At 42.5% G+C, this 20063-nt stretch overlaps 1 protein-coding gene across 1 annotated transcript in view; it reads right to left on the bottom strand.

Annotated features, from left to right (window-relative positions):
• TRPC7 (transient receptor potential cation channel subfamily C member 7) overlaps nt 1–20063 on the bottom strand; it is a 115654-nt gene that overhangs the window by 67514 nt on the left and 28077 nt on the right. The window contains exon 2 of the mRNA XM_025196023.1: nt 9290–9472. Within this exon, the coding sequence (XP_025051808.1) occupies nt 9290–9472 (183 nt within the window). The remainder of the gene's footprint in view (nt 1–9289; nt 9473–20063) is intronic.

The following is a 20063-nucleotide window of genomic DNA, read 5'->3' as shown; positions in this document are numbered from 1 at the left end:
TCCCCCCCCCCCCCCCCCCCCCCCCCGCCCACTCCTCCCACCACTGCTGCTAATGGCAGCAGCAGCTTTTTCAGGTCCAGGGCCCATGGGATCAGAGTGAGGTCGGGGTTCCTCATGGGCTGATTTGCCCTGGGCCCCGCACCCTGCTTGGGTCAGCTCTGGTTGCGGCTATGAATAAACAAAATGACATTTAATTATTTCCCGAGTTACCCTGAAGGGAAGGGCAGCCCATCATGTTCATCAAGTTTGACCTAATCTATGGGTGAAGTTACAAGTTACACTTAGACCAAACTAAAGCTGTGGAACGTGAAGTGGTGTTAAAGTTAGTGTGAGCAGTCGCATGTTAAAGGTTAATATAACTTCTTGCCTGCACAGCTCAGACGTGCCACTAGAGGGTGGGCAAACATGGGTGTGGTTAGGAGCCAGAACTCTTCTGGGATGCTGGAGGACTGCAACTTGCTCATTTTATATATCTGTGGTGCAGACAGAAGTTAGCCTAACATGAGCTAGGAATCAGAGCCCAGAGTTGACCGATGCCTGAAGTGACCGTGTGTGAACAGTTTGTCTGAGACACTTAGTGGGTATTTAGCATGAGTTAATTAGCTTTAACATGTAGATACTCATATTTCAAGTGCCCTTAATATGGTCTAAATGTAATGTATAATCACTCATATAATCTTTTGTTTCATTTCCATAGCTGTCTTTCCCTTTAACTCTGTGAAGCAGTTTGGGATATGCAGTTTGTCAGAGATAGCACACAAAATATAACAATATCCTCTATGATGGAAGATCTCAGATTATTTCAGCAGTTACCAACATCTAGGTTTCATGTGCCCTTGGGTACGTGTGTCGTGTGACCAATGCAGTGCAGAATTATAATTGAATGCAGCAGCCAGTATTCTGTTTGGAGCATCTTCCATATGTTAATTATTAATGATGCAATTATGAGAACAGTCCCTGTACCATCTCTGCATTAAACAGAGTTTCCACAGCCATCTGGTGTTCTGTTTAATTCTTATTAATTGTTTTTCAAACACAATTTTTGCATCTTACTGTTCGTTCAATTAAAACTTGTGAAAGAGAAAGATGTTCTGGCTTTGGGGAGACCATGAACCGTGCTGCCAACTGGGAAAATAGAGCCAGGCACTAGACACTGGCAATTAAAGAGAAAAGTGTGATGATGCAGCCCACATTTGGAGGGAAAAAAGATGAATGTCACCTCCCACAGAGAGACACTGGCTGCAGACCTGGAGGTAAACGGCGGTATATGAGCCCCCTGCCAACATTAAAGGATAAGTGGGGGGAAAGCATGACAGTAAGGAGAGCATGAAGAACTGACAGACTCTGTAAAGTTGTGTAGAGCAGGGGGGTCGATTAATAAGCAAAACGGTTTGGAGGCGATACATCAAAAAGTGTGCGTTACCTCGCTGCAGTTCCTCCGCAGGGTGGATGCGGTTCTGACAAAACTTGACATTAACACCCTGGCAGGGAAGAGTCCCTCGGCAAGCTGAATTTATGCATGGGGAATAAGAGCCCTTCCTGCTACTCTACTTTCCATCCCTTACACATTTTGCTGCTTTACAAATAGATCTGCTCTGATGATCATTTGTGGGCAACCTTTGTATGCTCAGTATCTGATGGAAATCAGACTACACAGTGCTGCAGGACTGAGGGCTCTGGTGCTATTTCTAGCCAAGACCAGAAGCAGAAATGATTTTCTGTGATTTGTTCTCACCTTATGCTATGACTGGATCTGTAAAGATAAGCAACAATCTTTATCCCCAAAGCTTTTGCATTTTTATCTGCCGGTTTATTTTTAATTATATTAGTATTTGCTTTTTAGTTGCTTAGTTTTTTGTCTTCTTAAGTAATGTACCAAGTTATATATGGGTGAAGAAAGCTTGAGTTCTGGTCTCAGGGAGCTGCACAGTACTTCCACAATCAGAAGCTACAATAAGAACACCAGACTTTACAGATTTATGGTCCCCTAAAAAACTCCACAAAATACAAGACAAATAATGATCTCTTAGTTTTGTAATTATAGACTAACTAGAGGCTGTGAGTCTGCCCTACATTCCTGTTTCACAAAGGACTCACCGTTCCTTTATGTTGCAACTGGCTTGGTTGCCCAGGCCCCGGCTGTGCACGGTTCATTTTGTTCTTGGGTACAGGGCCTCTAGTTTATCCAGTACTTTTAAGGAGTTGGATGTGTACCAGAATCCCCCCCTTTTTTCCTAGACTAAGGTGGACTCCATCTGAACAATTCATCTAGAAACCTGAAACGCGGTTCAGGATAAGTTTGGTTTCTATTTTTTTCTCTTTAGCACCTGACCCTCTATAAAGTGAGGCTTCAGTAGTTGGGTTCATTGCCGATTGGTAGCAATAACCTTGATGGTAATTTCTGATCCTGAAGGGTTTGTGGCCCACAATAAGACCACTCTTTAAGGATGCAACAGCCCTTATTGTAGAATCTCTGCCAGGTCTGGATACATATTATACATGAGTATCTCACAGCTTTGCAGACCTCATCTATGTCTGGCTTTTGGCACACACTGTTTGAGGAAGAGCTGGAGGCTATTTGATACATGAAGATGCAGTTCTAAGCATCTCATAAATTCTGGAGGTCTCCAGAGAAGATCTTTGAATGAGAAATTGAACTCAAATTTATCAGCTCAATCAACTCTTGAGATAAGGTCTTCATTCATGAGGACCTTCTAGAAATAGTAGCATTCTGCATTATTTTAATGATGCTGTAAACCAGGGGTGTCAAACATGAATCCTTTGAGCCAGATTTGGCCCATGGATCCTAGCCATCCAGCCCCAGTGATGTCCCTGGGTTTGAGTAGGCATTATGTATAGCACAGGCCTCGAACTGCTGGGTGATGGGAGGGGGGTGTGGGCCTGATCCATCCCACAAATCAGCCCCCATGTCACTCATCTGGCTCATAGGGCCAGATGAGTTTGGCATCCCTGGTTTAAACCTTCCCATTTGACATGAACATTTCCTAAGGTACCATACAAACAGAACATTTTACATTATATGTACTACTGTTGTGTAGTTGCTCACAGCAAGACAAGTGAAGGTGGTAAACACTTGTTGACCAAGTTGTAGATGGGCAGCATGCTCAGGATGAAGTAGGCATTCTCCGATAATCTACCAGTTATAAACCAAATCTGCTCAACTGGTGCAAAAATTTCTCACACTCATATTAGAAAGGGAGATTGGAGCCAGCCAAGTTTGTGATTCTTTTTATTCAACTGAACACGCAGATAGTTCTGAGTCTCCTCCTTCCCCTATCCAGAAAGACCAAACATTTTCTACGATGGTTTGGACAGCAATGATTCTGCCTTGAGCCCTGAGCAAAGGGTTAGACAGGATGTCCTCCCAAGGTGCACCCAGCCAAACTTTTCTATGATTCTAGGATCATTCAAAGAGGTTTTCTACATACTTCCTATGCCTTTATATACTTGCCCTTCCTATCCCTAACTACTCAACCCCATGTGCACCAAAACTACACTAGTTCCTTTTGTAATGGGTTCCTCCACTGTTAGGGCAAATAAAAATTGATCTACTCATAATGCATAAAAGTGCTAATCATAGCTAATGCATACCACAGAACATGAAAGCAAATTCACTAGAGGTTTGTGATGTGCTAAAAGTCCACCTCTGGGAAGGCCCCCAGAGCTTTGGTGATATTAAGAAGCACGCATTAAGTTTTTCTCTGTTCAGGCAACTTCATTTTCTTCACTGCTAGATAAAATATTTGGATTGTAGTTTTCAGAACCATTATCAGGAATCTATTACCAATGGAATAATTTGAAGTCCTACGATTCTGGGGACCATGAATGAGGAGTATACTATTATAGAGCTGTGGCAGCCCTTGGGGGACCTAATGCTTGTATTAATTCCTTTGGGAAAGTGAAGGGAGGAAGAGAATTACAGCTGGTTAGTGTTTCAAGGAACTGTTTGCTGTAATCGTTTTCTGTAACTGGTATAATTTGCACTTCCTTCTGGCTGTAGTGTATATACCGAACAGGCTTTTAATTCTGTGATGACTTGCTATATTAGGCATTTCGTTATGTTGCAGAAAGTTCAACTGTCATGGTTTCTTGCCAGCATAAATGAAATAGCTTATTTTCTTTTATATTAAAAACTCTTCAAAAACATAAAACCATTATGCAATGGCCAATGCTTCACCTACACAGTTTCCAAGGTCCATTGATACAACTGCATCCTCTCAACTGAACTCTGAATTGCTTTTTTCTGGCGTAAGAAATGGGTGAAGCGAATGGAGTTTCCCATGGCAAAGGACTGAGCAGAAAAAACAAAGATTGACTGAGGATCTGAACTGAAGCCCACTAAAGTTAATGGAGAAGACTCTCATCGAAGGCTTTATGTTCCCAAAATGGTCACAGAAAACTGACATACCAGAAGTCTGGCTAGCCCTATTCATGACTATGGCTTCTTAAGAAACACAACCTGAAGGAGAATTTAGGGTTGCAAAGATACCACATCAGGTCCATGAGCTTTTAAACTGTGTGTAGGATTAAATAGTTCCCTATACATATCCTGAGGAAGGAAGATAAGATAACTAAGCTGTTTTAAAATCTGGAAATCTCAAAGAAAACAGCTTGATTTGGCAGCTCCTTTTATGGTTCCTGGCTGTTTTAGGGCTGCTTACAGAGTAAAATATTGTATGTCATCCTCCATTTCAAGATAATAGCATCTCTATCTTCTGCATTCTTCCTGAAGTCTTTATGATGGGAAGGACTGATTGTTTAGCTGTAATGATTAAAGAGAAAAACCTTTTCAACAGCTCTTTTTTGCCGAGTTGGGGGCTGTATTGCAAGAGGAGCTGTGAAATAACAGGAATAAATAAGTAGGAAAGAACAAAAAGAGGTGGATTAAAGAAGTTTTTCTAAGGTCATGGACAGATTTCAAACTTAACCTGCTCCAAGGATATCACTGATTGGGACCTGGTTCCCATTTGTCCCTGAACAGAAATGTTCGCATACATACTGCTAACGGTTCTAAGTAGAAAAGTCACCTTCTAAGGATGACACTGCTGCCAAAATGCCACCAGTGGGTGGCAGAGTATCCAGACCATCAAACCTTCCCGATCCTGGAGTTTCCAAAGAACTGTTGGGGGGGACTGGTTCAAAATAGTACTTGATTTTTCTGGGGTAGTTTTGAAGCATTCCAGGAAGCTTAAGCTGATCTTAACTGGCACTGATGTCGAGGCCTTTGGGATTTAAAGGTTTATTTAGAACATTTTAAGTGTTATATCTGTCTACACCCTAAATGTGAAGTGAAGTCCTGGAAGCAGGCCTACTATTCTGCTTTATTATAGGAACAGTTGGTATTTTCCAGACTACAGAAAGGATGAGGTGGTAAAACATAAGCTAAAGCAGTGTCTGGAAAAAATATAGCAACAAGCACTAAATTAAGATTGCCCATAAACATGAGAATTTTATACTGAAAAAAAATCTATAAATGAGAATTTTCAGCAAGAAAAATCTACTTTAGGCAGGAGCATGGCTAATAAAAACATGGTAATTGAGAAATGTAATGGTTGAATAAGATTAAATATCAAATATTTATTAAAACTCTGAATCCCCAAGTATTTACTGTGGAAACTCTGACTCAGTGAAAAAAGAAAGAAATTGTAATATTTTGTATTAGGTTGCATTGTGCCATTCCATAATTAGGTCCCTAAGGGAGTGTTTCAGTAGCAAAGATCCTTATCCACTGAAAATGCAGAATATGAAATCATTCAGGCTCTTTCCTTATCTATGTGGACCCAGGTAAAAATATATTTATTTCTCACTAATGCATATAGCCAGGCGAGCTGGAGAATGCAAAACCATCAGCACACATTTCAGGGTGCTAATTTGAACAGGGCAGATCATCAACTGTATAAATAAATGTAACTCTAGGAAAGTCACATGACAACATGAATATTTAGCAGGATCTGACCTATCCTGTATTTTTTTGTGTCATAAATGCCAGGTTCCTTTGCAGTATTTTATCGGAGAATAAAAAGGCAACAATGAAGGTTTATACCCTATGAGATTGCATAGGGTATAAACCAGTGCAGACTTTGGCCCAGGATATTGGAAACAGAAGGCTCTGTGGGAGTTGGGAGACACAATTTTGTAGTAGCAAACAGCATGCCTGAGTAGCTGCTGGGTAGGAGTATGAATAATGAGTTTGCCAATGGTAGTGCCATTCAGCCAGACTAATACTGCTGAAATATCATTATGCACCTTGACAACAGGGATTCCCCTTTGGTCAAGTATACATGTGGGCATTTCACGACCAGACCATAGTCAAAAGCTGATGATTTCTGGTTCTACTGCAGCAGCCTAGGTAAGATCCAACTATCCTATAACTCAGATGACACTGGCCCTTGGAATTTGACTGGGGCAAGAACAACTCAGGGATAAATCAGCCAGTTGGCAAGCTTGCCCCACTGGTAAGGCTAAAGATTTTGGTGTTCTGGGTGAGGAGGTCATCAAGTGCTCCTTCTTGAAGCTGCCCTTAAATATTTGGGGGGGCTGGATCCTGCCCTAACTGACATCAATCTAAATACGTTGAGTTTGAGGGCATTACTCTGAATTGACATAATTTAACAATCTCTCCATGAGTGTGTGTGCACACACATCTCCCTTAAAACATACTTTAAATCCATACCTCTGTATCTGTTTCCACTTTGGGCAATCATTACCCGTGTAGTACCATCACAGAATATTTATATATCAAGTTGTTCATTTGTTTAGCAAGCCAGTGTATGAGAAATATCAGTCTCTTATCATAAGTCACTGCCAATAACCAAGGCTATTTATATTTATCTCCACACCTCTCTGACTCCCAGGCATGGAGCTATCATGGTTTACAATTATCTCTTAAATGCCCAACTTTGTTTAGATATGCATTGCCTTCTGAAAAGCATGTTCTACAAGCTGCTGGAGAAAGGCCCAACAGCAGATTTACTAAGGACAGCCATTACACAACCTGTACTTAGTCTAGTAGACGTTAAACGTGTTCAAGAGAATAGCTTGATCTGAAAGGAAACTCGCTTTTGCTGAATGTATGTTGTTATGTTACGATAAATGACGGACTTGATCTTTGCTGCATGCGACACAAAACAGCACATTTTTTTGGATGTGCCTGCCACTGCAAAAGAGATGAGTCAATAGGAAGCAGTTGCTCATGCCTTCCGAAGTAACACAGTCACTAGAGATGTGTCTTTTCAAATGAGCTAGCTAAAGAGCTGATGCAAAACATAGGCTGAAAGCCATGCAATAACTGACACAGCCGTTCGGCTGGGTTGAGACAAGCCTGTGGTTTCGAAGCTCCCAGTGCCAGAAGGATGACTGCAGAACTTACGAGAAGAAACAAAGAATGAAAGAAAGCGAGACTTTGAGCATTCGGCAAAGTGTCTGCAGTTCTCACAAGCTTCTTGTGAACACCATATAAACCTGCTATCGATCATGCTTTGATGATGCAGCATGAGGGCATTTGGGTTTCTAAAAGAGCAAATTCTTTCCCCTGTTACAACAGCCCACAGTAGTTAGTGAGCTGGCACTGGCTCAACTGGCTGAACACGATGCAACTGGTTTAAGTGGATTTCACTCAGGATGGGCTCTGAATATGGGCTACTGCCTTTCAAGATCTGCCCATGCACGCATTTCGATAATACAGACTAGCTGTACACCACTTATGAAAGCAATTCATTTTAACAGAGAGCTTCTAGCTACAAGCTTTAGCTATGAGAATGAAAGATTCGGTTTAATCGATGGTGTTTGTAATAGGAAGAGACTTTCTTTGGCCAACACAGCAGTGATGTCGAGAGGCAGAAAGAAGCAGGTGGCGGGTTCATAAGGGGAAGGAGAGAGCAGATGTTAGCTGAAAAATTTGGACGGCTCCTACAGCCCAGTTGCGGGAACTCTACTTCCATCAAAACACATTGTAGGAGTAATTAATCTGAACCACCCAGACCCAGTATTTGCCAGACGAAATTCCCATTCCCAGAGCATGGTTCCACCAAGCAGAATGTCTTGAAAGTTCTTCTGAAGTGGAAACCGTTCGTCTCGCTCTTTTTGCCTTCTCGGGATGTTCTTTACAGTCAGAGAGCACCAGTACTGGAGGAATGGACGGGCCACCATCTCCCCAAGCCAGCACCCTGCAGGAGGTGCTATAGCCACAACTTCCACTAGTAGATAGTGTCTCTTCACTTTCTGAGGAGGAAGTAGGATGACTTACCAAGGTTTAAAGCTGTGCGCCAAGTGTCTGCTCCATTTTTACTAGGAAGTGAAGTTAATTTATGACATGGGGACCATAGCAGCAACAATTCTGGAAAAAGTGTACAACATTTTCTAGTGCAAACTGGCAAGGATACTACAATATTTACACAAATCCAAAACGACTCAGAATTGAAGATTCCCCCCTGCCCCTAGAATACATACATGTAAAATATATAACGCTGTTATTATTTTGGTGTATAGAATCTAATAATGGGGGGTCATCTTAAATTCATCTCCCCCCCTTACACACACACACACACTGCTGAAGAGTAAGGGAAACCTTGTCTTGGGTTGAGTAAATAAGGTAATAACAAGTTGGTCTGTTATCTAAGAATCAGAGAATCAGAGAGAGCAGCACTGAATGCATCTCTGATGTCTTGTGCATGCAACTTCAGGTTTGCATAGCTGTGATGTGCTTTCAGATATGCCTATGAGACAAGTAGGTCCTTGTGTCAAACTTAGCAGTGGTTCAGGTTTTCTGATGGAATGTGTTCCCCCCATGTTAAAAGATGCCTATTTTCCAAAATAGAAGCGCTACATAGGAACATATTGATTTCAATGAAAATTCAACAGAAAAAAAAATCAATAGAAAAAAATGTTGCCTCTGAACACCTCAGCTGTACATAAACAATTTATTTCATGGAGGCAAGAAACTGGCAGCAGTCATGACTTTTAGTCAGTACAAAAATTACCGTATCCATACTGGTGACCTACCCTAGGGGCACTATACAATATTACAAGTCTATTGAATGACTGGACGTTCCTCCATTCTTCATTTTAAAATCAGCACCATAATAAACAGTTTTCAAATAAACTTTTCCATTAAAATGTACAAGAAATACATGTAAGTCCATGGAAATGTTCACTTTCAGGGGTTAAACATGGTCACGCGGGGTGGGGTTCAACCACTGATTCCAAGGAAAGCAGGATCTGGCTTGGAAAATGGATCTGTATTGACAAAGTAACTAAAGGGAAATCTTACCTTTTTGACTTCATATTTAATGGCAAGCTTAATTCTGCTCAGGCTTGGGCGATGATGCTCAGAGCAGACTTGTATATTCACATCTCCATTCAGAATAGCCTCGACTTCTTCCGTATCCCTGCAGAGATCCAGCACACCCACAACAAAGTCCTTGCATTGCATAGATAACTTCCTGTAATCGTTCTAATGAGACAAAGAGAAGCAAATGTCATTTGATGCCCTACTTTGAGCGAATGACACTTATCCATGTGAAATTTAGGGCTCGCAGAAGCCGTGTGAAGCTGCCAGGTTTGATTTGAGAAAGATCTGTGGATTCCACGAATAATAAGCCATTGCCTTCTCCATCACTTAATGCACTATTTTGTGAGATATAGGGAAAAACTTTAGCCCTCCTCGTTCAGATTGCCTGGTGATGTGTGCTGAATGATAAGTCGTTACCACTAGGTGGCATGGATTTGCCTTTAATGACTGCAAAGCCTGAACTTCTAGGGTGTGATGACAACTACACACTTCTGGTCATTCTCTTTTATTTCACCCAACAAAATTTGACTTTCTCCAAATTCCACAATATGTGCATTTCCATTCCCTACCTCTGTTGTATCCCAAGAGGAGGAGAAAAACATCTCTGTCATTATTAAACAGCTCTCCACTATTAAAACTGAACTGAATACATTTTTTAAATCACATACACAAAGTTATTTCACATACCGTGTGAAAATATGCCGATCAAACTGGTGGATCTTTTATTAAATACTTAAATGTTTAAACCCTATTATTACATTGGTTTTAGGCACTTGCAACCCATGTGATTTTTTTATGTGTACAGTATGCAATATATTTACATGTGCATGTGGTTTTATATACATATAAACTCACAGACACACACAATCCATGTGAGGAGGAAATATGCTCTACTGGAATGACAACAGGAAGCAAAAGCATTGCTTAGAGGAATACACTTTTTATTAAGGGAGCCCAAGCATTGACTTGGCTTTGAAGAGAATGACAGATGCAACAGCGGGACTGGAGGGAAAACTAAGATGATTGTGAGCTGCATTAAAATGTCACTTTGTATTTGGAGATCAGAGAAATGCTTAGGCAAGCACTACACCTCAGAGTAGTACTTTTCACTTTTGTATTTTAGGTAGAGAAGCAGAGATCTGGGAAAGGACCTCCTGGGATGTCTGGTTTTACAAGCAAACATGTCATTTAATCCCTTGTATAAGCTTTTTGGGCTCCATCTTAGAGGCAGGTAGGTCCTCCACCCTATTTCTCCAATGCTCAGACTGACAGAGCTTCCTTCTCTAATAGTTAAGAACCTTCCTCTAATTTTCAGCCTAACTTTATTTGCGGCTGGCTTATACCCCGTGTTCTTCTGCGGGCATCATCCGGTAGCTTAAATTGGTCTTTTCCCTCCCGGGTGTTTATCCGCTGATGTATTTATACACAGCAATCATATCCCCTCTCACCTCCTTTTTTCCAGGCCACACAGCCAAACTCTTTAGTCTCTTTGGTTTGATAGTCTCATCATTTCCTAATAGCCTAATGGCCCTTCTCTGCACCTGTTCTAGCTTCAATGCATCTTCCGCAAACAGAATCGTCCATAATTCTGTGAAGTGAAAATTTCCCATGACACAATTCCCCATATCTGTCTGACATGACAGAGCCGCTATCCATAGCAACATCTGATCTGGATATGTAGCAAATTCTTGGCTCTTTCTCAACAGAGTTCTTGCTGGCATCCTTCCCCAAAGAGATCGTGACTCCCAAATTCCGCTCTATCTGTATTTTTCTTATCTCTTCATAATCGTTCAGATCATAAATATACCACTCTACCATCTTTATATTTATTTCTGTCTTTCCTGAACAGGACCTATCCTTCAATACCTGTGTTTCAGTCATAATTGGTATTCCAGACATCAAGAGGTACTTAAATAAAGGTCAATGTCTTACGTTCTAATTTATAACTTAATGTGCTGAAAGTCAGCAAATTTTTAAAATGTTGAGTCCTTTAAAAGGAAATAAAAAATATTAGCACCAGACTGTGGCAATAAGCACTGCGCTATCAGTTGAATTGCAATGAAAAGGCCAACTTTATTGCATTGCTTAAATACATTTCTTTGTTTCTTTTCCCACAGAATATAAAAATGATGCCTAATTTCATTTTACCCAGATAATAGGATAAATACATTTAAATGGCTCTAGAAGGGCTTCCAAAACATAACATTCGTTGTAATAGTCCTCCAGGAAACATTTAAAAAAGTGATACATATTTAACTCTATAAAAATTGTTTCACCTAAAGCCTACCCCCCCCCAAAAAATATCCCCCCAACCCATTAATCAGTGATTGATTCTTGCACATTGGCATAAAAAATAATGAGAATACCATGACTGAAACTGAAAAAACCACAATGACATTTAAACAAGATTAAGGCTAATGTTAATATAATAACAAAACTATGATGCACAGACTTAAAGCAACTAATACAAATAAGAAGCACACCACAAGCTCTTACAGCCTGGAGAGATCTTTTCAAATTAGTTTTGATGAATTAATTCAATTCATTGGCTCACCTAATTAGGCGATCAACCAAAATATAAGACATTTAAACCTGTCTTTGATGGAATGATACAAGTAAAAAAAAAACCCCAGAAACCCTTACTTTATGTTTCTAACATTCAAACCTAGTAACATGTCACCCTTCTGTAAATTCTTTTAGCCATAGACTTTCAGGCACTATACAGACATTGATTGACAAGACCAAAAAGCACCACATGAAACAGGTGGTATTATTATTAGGGTTTCTTGAAAATTTTTCCACAATTTTTTTTTTGCCAAAAAATATGATTTCATTGAAACTGAAAAAAAAATCTAGAAAAAAATATATTTTGATGATTTTTAATGAATTTTTTTTCAGAACAAATCAAAATAAAAGAGTGTATTTTCATACACTCTTATGCGTTATGAGGTTAGACTTGATTCACCGAGCATGGGCATCACCCGTAGTTGATAGGACAGATGGCTTACATGGGAAGGCGGGAGCTCTGGGCTTAGGTGCGAAAAAAAAAAATCCTTGTGAAGTGTTTGTTGCTGAAAGATATCAATGCCAAGTTGGTGAGCTGGAACCTAGTCCTACAGGATTACGACAAGCAGGTGATCCACTTTAAGAGGAATGGAAAATGCGATTACCGATGACTGAGGTGCTGAACTAACTTAGACTGTGAAAGAATTAACCCAATCTGTTGAATGTCTGTACACATTTGATCACAGCTCCAGGACCCAGGGAAAGCCTAGCCACTCACCCTAGCCCTGGCTGTGTTCTTCTGACCCACTCTCACCTTGACCAGGTTATTTTTAACCTCCTGATCCCTCTACCCCCAGATGGACAACCCCCTCCACAGATGCAATAGTCCTCCCTGTCCCGCCCCACATTGTACCTCCCCTCCAGCCCCAATTTACAGATCCTCCATGTAGCTCCTGGCACTGGCAAATGGCTGTACACCCTGCTCCTGCTCTGTGTTCACATGGCTACATGATTGTGGCAAAAATCATACAAGACCCACAGACAGCGAGAGGGAAGAGAAGCAGAAAGTTACCTCCCAGTTTAATTATTAGAGCACTCAACTCAAAGAGGCTAGGCCTTGTTTTCAAGCTCTGGTCCAGTGAATACTTAAGTGTTTTTGAAAAGGGAAACAGTTTCATTAGCAGAGATTAAGAAATCCCCACCCCAGACTATTCCAGGCAGGAAGGCTCTCAACCTTCAAGACGCCCCTCAAGGGACTCAAAGCATAACTTCAGTGAATTAAGCGGCGCTCCATTTAAAAATCTAATGTATATAATACATTGCTTAATTCCTTGTAGTGGGGGCGAGGGTTTAGCCAGGCAGGGACAAGCCTAAATTTGCTCTACCAAACTGGGGCCTGGAGACAAGAAAGACAGATGAAGACTTAGCTTGGGAATCTTGACAGTGCTCAGCCCTTTCACCACTTGGGTGCTTGTAAACACACTTAGAAGGAGAAATGAAGGCACCTGCAGGCTGAGGCTGGGCAGGAATTGAGCGATCTAAATGCTGCATTTAGGAATAGAAAGGTCCTCTAGTGGATCTAGCCCAGAAAGCATATAGGTAGGATTCTGTCAAATAAAGCAGCAGTGGGAAGGTTAAGATCTTTCTGGGAGGAAAAATGCTCTCATTGGGTATGTCTACAGATGCAATTGCTGCTGGATGGGTTTACTTCAGAGTAACTTACTCTGGAGTAAACATACCCTGGGCAGGCATCTACACGTGCATTCATTTGGGAGCAGATTTGCTGTTCCTGGCAGCAGTCTGCTCTTGCCCCCTCTGGCCCTGCACCAGCTGCCCTCCAGGGTAGCAGGGAGCATGGGCCTAGGAGACAGCAGTCTCCTGGTGGAGACTGGGAGATTGCTCCCTGCCCCCAGGAGCTGCCTGCTGCTGGGGCGGGCTCTGCTGTTGAAGCTTGAGTGGGGACTATGTCCCTCTGCCCCAGCAGCACGGCGCACCTGGCCCTGGCTCTCTGACTGGGGGCAGGGAGCTTGGAAAAAGATGCAGGGGAGGGGCAAGTCCCAGCCCCTTGCCTCAGTCCGCCAATGGGGCAGCTAGCAGTGAGCCCCCAGCTCATGGACGACTGGTGCCTCCTGAGTCAGGTGGGTCATGTGCCCCTCACTCCCCAGCGGCCAGTCAATGACTGGGGGGGGGTCCCCCCATGGCCAATCTTGCTGACCGGGGTGGGGAAAGAAGTCCCTTGCAGCTGATCGCACCCACACGGAAGTGCAAGCAGCACCCCTGGAAGTGGCAGCAGCACTACTCCTGGTGCCCCCACTCTCCCACCTGTGCTCATGGGGGGGCACCCATGCTCCCACCTACCCCCCTGCCCATCACCTAAGTGGGGAGTGCTGCCTGTCAGGAGGTGCACCAGCGCTCTCAGAGGGTGCACGTGCACCCCTGTGCACCCCCTACATGTTGTCACTGCCTCAGCTGGATTCCCCACCCAGCTGGGGGCTCGCTGCTAGCTGCTCCACCAGCAGATCATGGCACCTGATCAGGGCACAGGGCTGGGACTTGCCCCTGACTGGGACTGTTCCTGGCCAGCCCCAGGCTTCATAGGGAAGTCTGCACGTGCAGCCTGGAGCTGGCTGAGGACTGTCCCATTTTGGGCAATCACCAGCCAGCTCCAGGCTGCATGTGCAGACCTCCCCGTGCAGCCCAGAGCTGGCTGAGAACTGTCCCAGTCAGAGGCAGGTCCCACCAGCTCCAGGCTGGGTGTGAAACTCTTCCCATGCAGGGAGCAACTTGCCCCAGCTCCACAATCATGAAGCTGGGTGCTTTCTGCTGGGTGCTGGGTGCTTTCTGCTGCTGGGTCAGGGGGACATTGTCCATGCCCAGGCTCCAGTGGCCACCTCGGCCAGAGCCCACCTTGGCAGCAGGCAGCTCCTGGGGGCAGGAAGCAATCTTCTGCCCCCAGCTGCTCAGCTTGCCAGGAGCAAATTTGCTCCTGGTCCGATGTCTACACATGCCTTCCTGTGCAGTAATTACTTGGCAGTTAATCTGCTACTTGCATTTGCAGGTAATTTGCCAAGTAGAGCAAATTACTGCGTAGTAACGGTCTGCACGTGTGGACGCAGATGCTTACTCTGCAGTAATTTGCTCTACTGAGCAGTAAAGTTTTTTCATGTAGATGTGCCCACTGAGGTTTCCAGCACAACTATCCACACTGATGGATTAGAGGATCTCTTTAGTCATTGTTACACAGACATAGATTCCAGTAATTAGGGATCTTGTAGGTCACTGAAAGAATATAGCTGCAAACACAATCTGCTCTTGGAATTAACAAGAAACAGAGGCAGCAAATATAGAAGGAGGGGCATGAGATGTCAAACTGCCCCCAAGCAATGGAGACAATTAAGCCTGGCATGTGTGAGAACTTTGCTAAGCTTTAATAAACCCCTCTATTTATAAATTTCTTGCAAGATTCACAAACCGTCACCCTGAGTAAGTGCCTTTGAAGCTGCTCTGTCACCAGCACTGTATCATCTGACCAACAATAATACATGTCAGCCTAAAACCTTTTTCCTCTTAGGTTTCTTAAGGAGGGAACAAGCTATGTGAATCTACATAAGTATCCCTAAAGCAGCAATACTCTAAATGTGTCATGCTGCTTCCACCAGTGAGCTCAGAAGATGCTAACCTGGATCACACCTCTCGCTAGCACCCTGTTTCCACTTCTTAAGGTGAATAACTCCATCACACTCTTTGTCCTAGGACAGGTTAATTTTATGTTCAGGACAATTTTTCCCTTTGTTTAAATGGACAAGAGAAAAGTACTAGGGATATCCGGACAACATCACAGAGCTGTATCCAAAACCCAACCAGACAATGCACTAGACAACATGCCATCATGCGGGATAGCAGCCTGCTCATTTCAAGGTAGCCTTTATGAGCATTAATTTAGGGTTTGAGGCTCTTTGACTGTGGCCACTTCTCCAACCAGATCACTTGACAACCTGCTTTCAGAACCTCAATAATCATTGAGTGAGAGCTCAGGGCTCAATGATCCTCATAATGCTTCCATAAGGCAGGATGGGTTGGTTACTGCTTATACTTCTACCAAAGTAGAGACTTGTTCACAGCTTTTTGGTATCATTTTTGGGCTGCCCACAGTATGTGTCTTTATTAGTATTTTTAACTAAAAAGAGTGAATACTGTGCATCTCAGGTAGCCAAATAGCCCATTTCCAACAGGCTCTTTTAAGCTTTGAAGATGACAGATACAAATAGGGTAACTAAGCATCTATATCGGTGATTCCCAAAGGCTGTGCAGAAGAGTGCTGTGAAAAATGACACTTTATCATGATCAAAACCAGCCTACAAGCCCACATCAACTTACATCTGAAAATATGGCAGTGGGAGAGCAAGGCAATTAACACTGCCATTGCTCCCCCACCTCTAAATTTCCAGGCCCCAGCTGCACCAGCCCTGCAGCCCTTACCTCTTTTCAGGTGTAAGAGGGCAGCATATTGCCAGTTTTAGTCCAGAAACAGTGTGCCCCAGGCATCAAAAGTTTTGGAGAGAAAGAGGTCTATATATAAAATATATAAAATGCTAGACCAGAAATGACATTAAGAAGGCAGAAGGGTCATGAGCAGTATGGAAAGTACATTAACAATATTATTAGCTGGGATACACACTTATACCACCTATGCAATAAAAAAAAACTATTTATTCCCCATGCATTTAGAAGGTGCAGTATGCCAGGACAATATTTTCAGCTGTCACCATAATGCAGCAGCACAGCCACTGGAGGCGAAAACAAGAGAGAGCCAGGAAGGGAGCGAAGCAAGCTAGATCTGTCCTGCTGTACCTCCCACTCTGTTTAAACAAAGGATGGTCATTTCCTGAGTCTTTTACTCATGAGTCTATGGTTTTGCTTTGGCAGGCACAGAGGCTTTGGAAGCCCTGATTCAGAATAATGCACTCCGTTGCTCAATCAGAGGTGAGAGAGCACAGGATCCTGGGAAACAGTTCGGCTGTGGGGTGTTAGCCTATAGAAAAAAAAATGAGTATCTTAGCCCTCTAAACTACATGTCCCAGGAGGCAATGGTTCCTAATAGAGAAATGTATGTGATAAGGTTATTACTGAGCTTTTCTACGCATGAAACAAGCATGCCCAAATCTTTCGCATAACTATTGCTTCCCCTGGCCCCTCCCACCACAAAACATGGTTAAATCAAATCCTTGGTTTTAACTGCTCCATTCAAATACAATATTCTAGGAATTTTGAGGACAAGAAGACCTAAAACATAGTCTGCTTAGGGTGACCATATGGGATAATGTGAAATATAGGACATGCCCCCCCCACGCCCCCACCTTCGCCCTTGCAAATCAGCCATGCTGCTGCAGGCAGAGGGGGTGGGTGGTGTGGTGCTATTTAGGAAGTTAAGGGAGTCAATGGCCCATTAATGACCCATTTTTCTTTACTTCATAGGTAAGAACAATCATCTCCCTTTTTTAATGATCATTTCAGTAATCAAGCTAACCTGTTTTAGGGCTTCCTATTTCACAGCTTGTGCCACTCTGCCTCCCTGCCCTGTGCTTGGGACACTCATTTTAATTTTCACCTGCTGGCTGGGACCAGCCTCAGAAATTCAGGATTGTCCCAGGCTAACTGGGACATAAGGTCACCCTGCTTTAGCAGTGAAAAAACCATGGTCTATAGATTGCACTGAATCCTCCTAGTACTAGGTGCACTTCTCAGTGCAGAAGAAGGAGGTTGACAGCTTTTCCAGTGATGCTGGGTGCATCTACACAAGATGCTTAATGCGCAGTAGACTACTTCTACTGCACATTGGTGTGCCGCGGCAAAAACCGTGCCAATGCTCAATAGAATTAGTCTACTGTGCATTAAGCATCACAAAAAGACCGTGCACTGTTGCTACTGTGCATTAGCACCAGCTACTGCGCATTTATGTAGTACCTCCTATTAAAGGCACTAAACTTAATGTGCAGTAGCACTGGCGCATTAATGCAGGTATAGATGCGCCACTCAGTCTCTTGCAGGATTGAACCCCTGGGAAAAATATCAGCGTGTTTGGAGGTATAAAACTGGTTCAGTTTACATTGGATAATAGGGATAGGGAAATACTGTATCTCCTATAGATAGGCACAGTGCATCAGGAGAGATCAGAATAAATGTTTTAAAACTTTGACAATATCATTTAAAAAAACTAGAACATAATAAACGGCCTCTAAATTAGTCATTTCCTGCTGCTTCTGACCCTGTTGTGCATGTAGAGATAAAAATGTCTAATTTTGCTGTTTTGAAAAGGCTGATGGTACTTGTCATTCACTGCAATTTCTCTGAGTACCCTGTTATTATCTGTTGATTATGTTCTAAATGAACTCTGTCATGTCTCTGCATCTGCTCAAAACCACCCAGATTTCTTCGGAAAGGAGCTCTTTCAGGGCAAAGGGACAGTCTCGTAGTTAAAGTAAAAATAAATAAATAAATAAAAGGAAGAAACCAAGAACAGTGAAACTACCCTGAAATAACTTAATTTCAAAACCAATTACAGTCAGCAATTGAAGGGCCATCTTAGCAAGCAGCTCTAAAAGGCTGTGCTTTATTCCGTCAGGAATGTTTCCGCTTAGGTCTCAACATCTTTGTTTTGACCTTCACCTGTTATGAACTGTCCCAAAGGGTACTAAATAGCCTCTATTCACAAATGCTTGACTGGAACTTGAGGTTTTCCACAGCTGCACAGGAGAACACAGCAATTCACGGGCTTGAGTGTGCAGTCCTAAGCATCTTCTGACTATATCAGGGCAGACTTATGACGATGAAAAGCAAGTTTCATAACTGAATTTACTTTATCTCAGGATCAAAAAAGCCACAGACCCCTCTAATACAATACAGGGCTTTTCATCTAAAATGTAAGGATATTCAGCAAAGATTTCCATCTTTCACACTTTTAGGATTCATCTATGTATCTGCCCACTAAATGTGACTTTAAAGTAAAGCATGGCATTCATAGACCAGCTGTAATGCGCAATGACAAGAGAAACAAGACAGATAAAAAAAGAAGTCTGTATAGATAAGCAGAAAATCACAGAAGTAAAAACCTAGAAAGAGACAAGTAAGAGGGGAAAAGAAAATGTAGATTTATACCCTAGATTTCAGATCCAGCCTTCAAAGAAATCATCATTTCAAGTACTTATAGTGCTTATAAATATTTTCCAAGCAGACTTCAGACAAAATGCGTTTGATTCAGTTTAGTACATGCTGACCAAATTGGATTTCCTTCTGCATATTTATATTGTGGCATACGTTTGACACATGAGGCAGGTACTGGATGTGTGGGGAGGGGAAGGAGAAAAGAAAAGCAACTGAGAAAGGGGCTGCTCCTCTATAAAATTCTATTATATTCTGAGCTTCTTCAAGGCTATGAGAGACTCAACACACTCTCAACACCTGCTGGGATCTAGCCATGCGATGCTCATTAATGGCCTTCCTCCTTGCAGTGAGATGTGCTGAGCTTTGTCATCTGTTTTCATAGCTGTGACTACTTCGGAACAGATTTAAGTGGATCTCTCTGACTTCCAGATGGAAAGCCTCCGGTAGAACCCCTGCTGCTTCAAGTTGACGATGATGCATTTATTTTTGTCTCTTCGTTTTCAGAATAGCATGTCAAGGGGATTGTTTTTTTTCTTCATTGCCTTTCTCCCTTGCATGCTAACAAATCAGAGAGCTCAGGAATTTCAGGTGTTTGCTTAATATTCACTAGACGTGTTCATAAAAATAAAGTCTGTGAGCATTTTAAACCTTTCACCACACAGTTGTGCATCACTGCATACTCTTAGACTTGCCAACAGATGTCTCCAGTCCCTTTTTCAATGTTCCATATCTTGACTTCTTCACCCCCGATGAGCAAGGTAGTAGAAACAAGCTGTTTGAATGCACATGTTTGACGTGTTAAAAATGTGGCTCTGTTCCTTTCCGGATTTCTTGGGCCCTTGGAAGTAGAGTCAAGGAAAGCATGGAACTTGTTCATTCTCTGCGGAGTGCAATGTTGCAGTCAGGCTTGGTAGAGGAAAAATGCTTTTTGAAGATGACTTCTTTAGAAAAAAATAAAATACGAGGAAGCATCAGTAGACAATGAAAGTCATGCAGTGAAACAGCTAGAGGACAAAGGTGATAATGCTGTCTCTTCTTCAGCCTGGGACTCTGGAGAATAATATATGGAGTGGGCTGAGATCTGAAT

The sequence above is a fragment of the Alligator sinensis genome, unplaced genomic scaffold, assembly GCF_000455745.1.
Source record: "Alligator sinensis unplaced genomic scaffold, ASM45574v1 scaffold111_1, whole genome shotgun sequence".
Taxonomy (NCBI): domain Eukaryota; kingdom Metazoa; phylum Chordata; order Crocodylia; family Alligatoridae; genus Alligator; species Alligator sinensis.
This window is presented reverse-complemented; position numbering and strand designations above follow the sequence as displayed.